Below are 2,475 nucleotides of genomic sequence, written 5' to 3'. Positions count from 1 at the left end.
ATATATATATATATGCACATCTATCTTGTCTGTCTTTATATATGTATATATAAATTGTCACCCGGTGCCTGTATTAAAAAAAAATTAGTAAGCAATATTATACCATTGTATTCTAAACAGTAACTAAGTAACTAAATGTTATTTTTTTTTATTTCTTTAAAGATAAGAATCCTGAAAACATAACTGAGAGTACAATCCAGTTCCGGTGCATCAAGCAAGCATATGAAGTACTCAGTGATCCACAAGAAAGAGCTTGGTATGACAAGCATAGAGATGCTATACTTCATGGAGGTATGTAGATAACAACATTATTCTCATTCATCATTATCATCATTTAACATCTGCTTTCCATGCCAGCATGCATGGGTTGGATGGCTTGACAGGAGCTGGCTAGTCCAGGGGCCTCACCAGGCTCCATAATCTGTTTTGGCTTCTTAAGAACCATTCCTTTACAACCAGTTTTACAGTACAGCTCCTCAACAGGTTTTCCTCAAACACACATTATGATGCTCTATGACTGTAATGCATGGAACAATTAGTGTAGAATGTGTTATTTATAATTTGTGTGAAGGCAGATTGACTACAAAGGAGTCTGTGATCAGCGTATGTGACCTGGATATGAAAAAATATGAAATACCTATTCTACAGGGTGTCCACAAAGCCTGGGTACATGGAGTAAATAAAATCATAACAAACAATTAAATATAAGAAATAATAATTTCTTAAAGTATGTGTTAATCCCCATGTACCCAGACTTTGTGGACACCCTGTATATATTAAATCTATTTCTTCTCACTTGTTATAATTTCCCTAATGCTTCATTTGCTTGTTTTAAATATGTTTGTTGTTTACGTTTTTGCAGGACTCGGCAAAGGTGATTTTGAAGACAACAGCTTGAATATTTTCCAGTTTTTCAACTCTTCCTGTTATTCTGGATACGGTGATGAGGAAAATGTAAGTCTCTGTCACAATACCGCTCACCATTCTTTCTTCTCGTCTACTTGATCTAACGGCACATTTTAATTTTCAATTTTCGAATGTTCTTCTTGTTAATGTCCAACCAATACCTTATTTGTATCTCTTTCATCTATGTATCTCCTCTATAGCAAACCCATACTTGTCCCTCTGTCATATTTCAACCTCTCAACAGATGGCATAAAGCCACCCATCTCCACCTTCTCCTCTCAAATACCCCCTCCTCCAAGTACTGGGAGCTTTTTCTTTGTTCTTTTTGTGTCTTGCAAGTTACACGCTGACCTCACAAGTGCCATCATCATCATCATCATTTAACATCTGCCTTCCATGCTGGCATGGGTTGGACAGTTTGACTAGAGCTGGAAAGACCAGAGGTTGCACCATGACTATGATTTCATGTAGCTTAACACATCTTAAGCAGAGTAAATTGCCAAAAGTCTCAATCACTTGTCATCACTTGCATGAGACTCAACTTCTGAAGATCATATTTCACCACCTTATACTATGTCTTCCTGGGTCTACCTCTTTCCCAGGTTCCTTCCATAGTTAGTGATCAGCTCTTCTTTATGCAGCTGTCCTTGTCCATATACCTATGATTTTTATGTTTGGTTTCCATTTACCAAATCCACTCACATGGTTTTGGTTGGCCTGAGGGCTAATAGAATACACTTGCCCAAAATTCCGCATAGTGGGACTGAACCCAAGGTCACATGGTTGGAAAGCAAGACTCTTAACCACACAGCCAAACCTGCACCTATGAACCATTTTAGATCCATAGAATTGGATTCATTGGATTTATTTCTATGGAACAATTATACCTAATTTTTTTACATTGGTACTTTACGAGATTTTTTTTGTCAATGTCCTTGTGTCCTTAAATGTTCTTTTTATTATTCTTTTTATTGAAGGGATTTTACAGTGTATATAGAAATGTCTTTGACATCCTTGCTGAGGAAGATTATAACTACATGGACGATAAGGACTCCGACATGAAAATCCCTTCGTTTGGCCAGCGTGATAGCAATTTTGATGAGGTTAGTATTGATTATACCAATTTTTAATAGTTCTGTAATGGACACAGAATGCTTTGTGGTGTTTATTCCAGCTCTTTTGTATTCTGTATTCTTGGTGGGTTGGCAAGTTATAAAATTCTTTTGATCATAAGTCTGTTCAATCATGGCTGACTCCAGCAACGATAACAACACCAACAAAGCCCTCCATCCTTACAATCATTATTTAACTTCCATTTTTCGATGCTTGTTTAATTTGAATGGAATTTATTTGAAGCAAATTTTCTATGGCTTGGTACCTTTCCTGCTGCCAACCCTCACCTGTTTCCAAGCAAGGCAGTATTTCCCTATAGCCGAACATACTCTTGCGGAATATTGGAAACGAATGACACTGCTTGTATGGCAGTGACACTCATCTACAAATACAACACTAAATTAAAACAAGGCCTCTCTCTCTCTCTCACACACACACACACACACACACACACAC

At 37.2% G+C, this 2,475-nt stretch overlaps 1 protein-coding gene across 1 annotated transcript in view; it reads left to right on the top strand.

Annotated features, from left to right (window-relative positions):
* The window catches only part of LOC106873746 (dnaJ homolog subfamily C member 21-like), a 34,148-nt gene that overhangs the window by 4,208 nt on the left and 27,465 nt on the right, over nucleotides 1-2,475 (top strand). The window contains 3 exon segments of the mRNA XM_014921243.2: nucleotides 163-291; nucleotides 863-954; nucleotides 1,884-2,009. Of these exon segments, the coding sequence (XP_014776729.1) occupies nucleotides 163-291; nucleotides 863-954; nucleotides 1,884-2,009 (347 nt within the window).

Source organism: Octopus bimaculoides, chromosome 23, assembly GCF_001194135.2.
Source record: "Octopus bimaculoides isolate UCB-OBI-ISO-001 chromosome 23, ASM119413v2, whole genome shotgun sequence".
NCBI lineage: Eukaryota > Metazoa > Mollusca > Cephalopoda > Octopoda > Octopodidae > Octopus > Octopus bimaculoides.
Note: the sequence above shows the minus strand (reverse complement) of the source record. Positions and strands in the feature narration are given on the sequence as shown.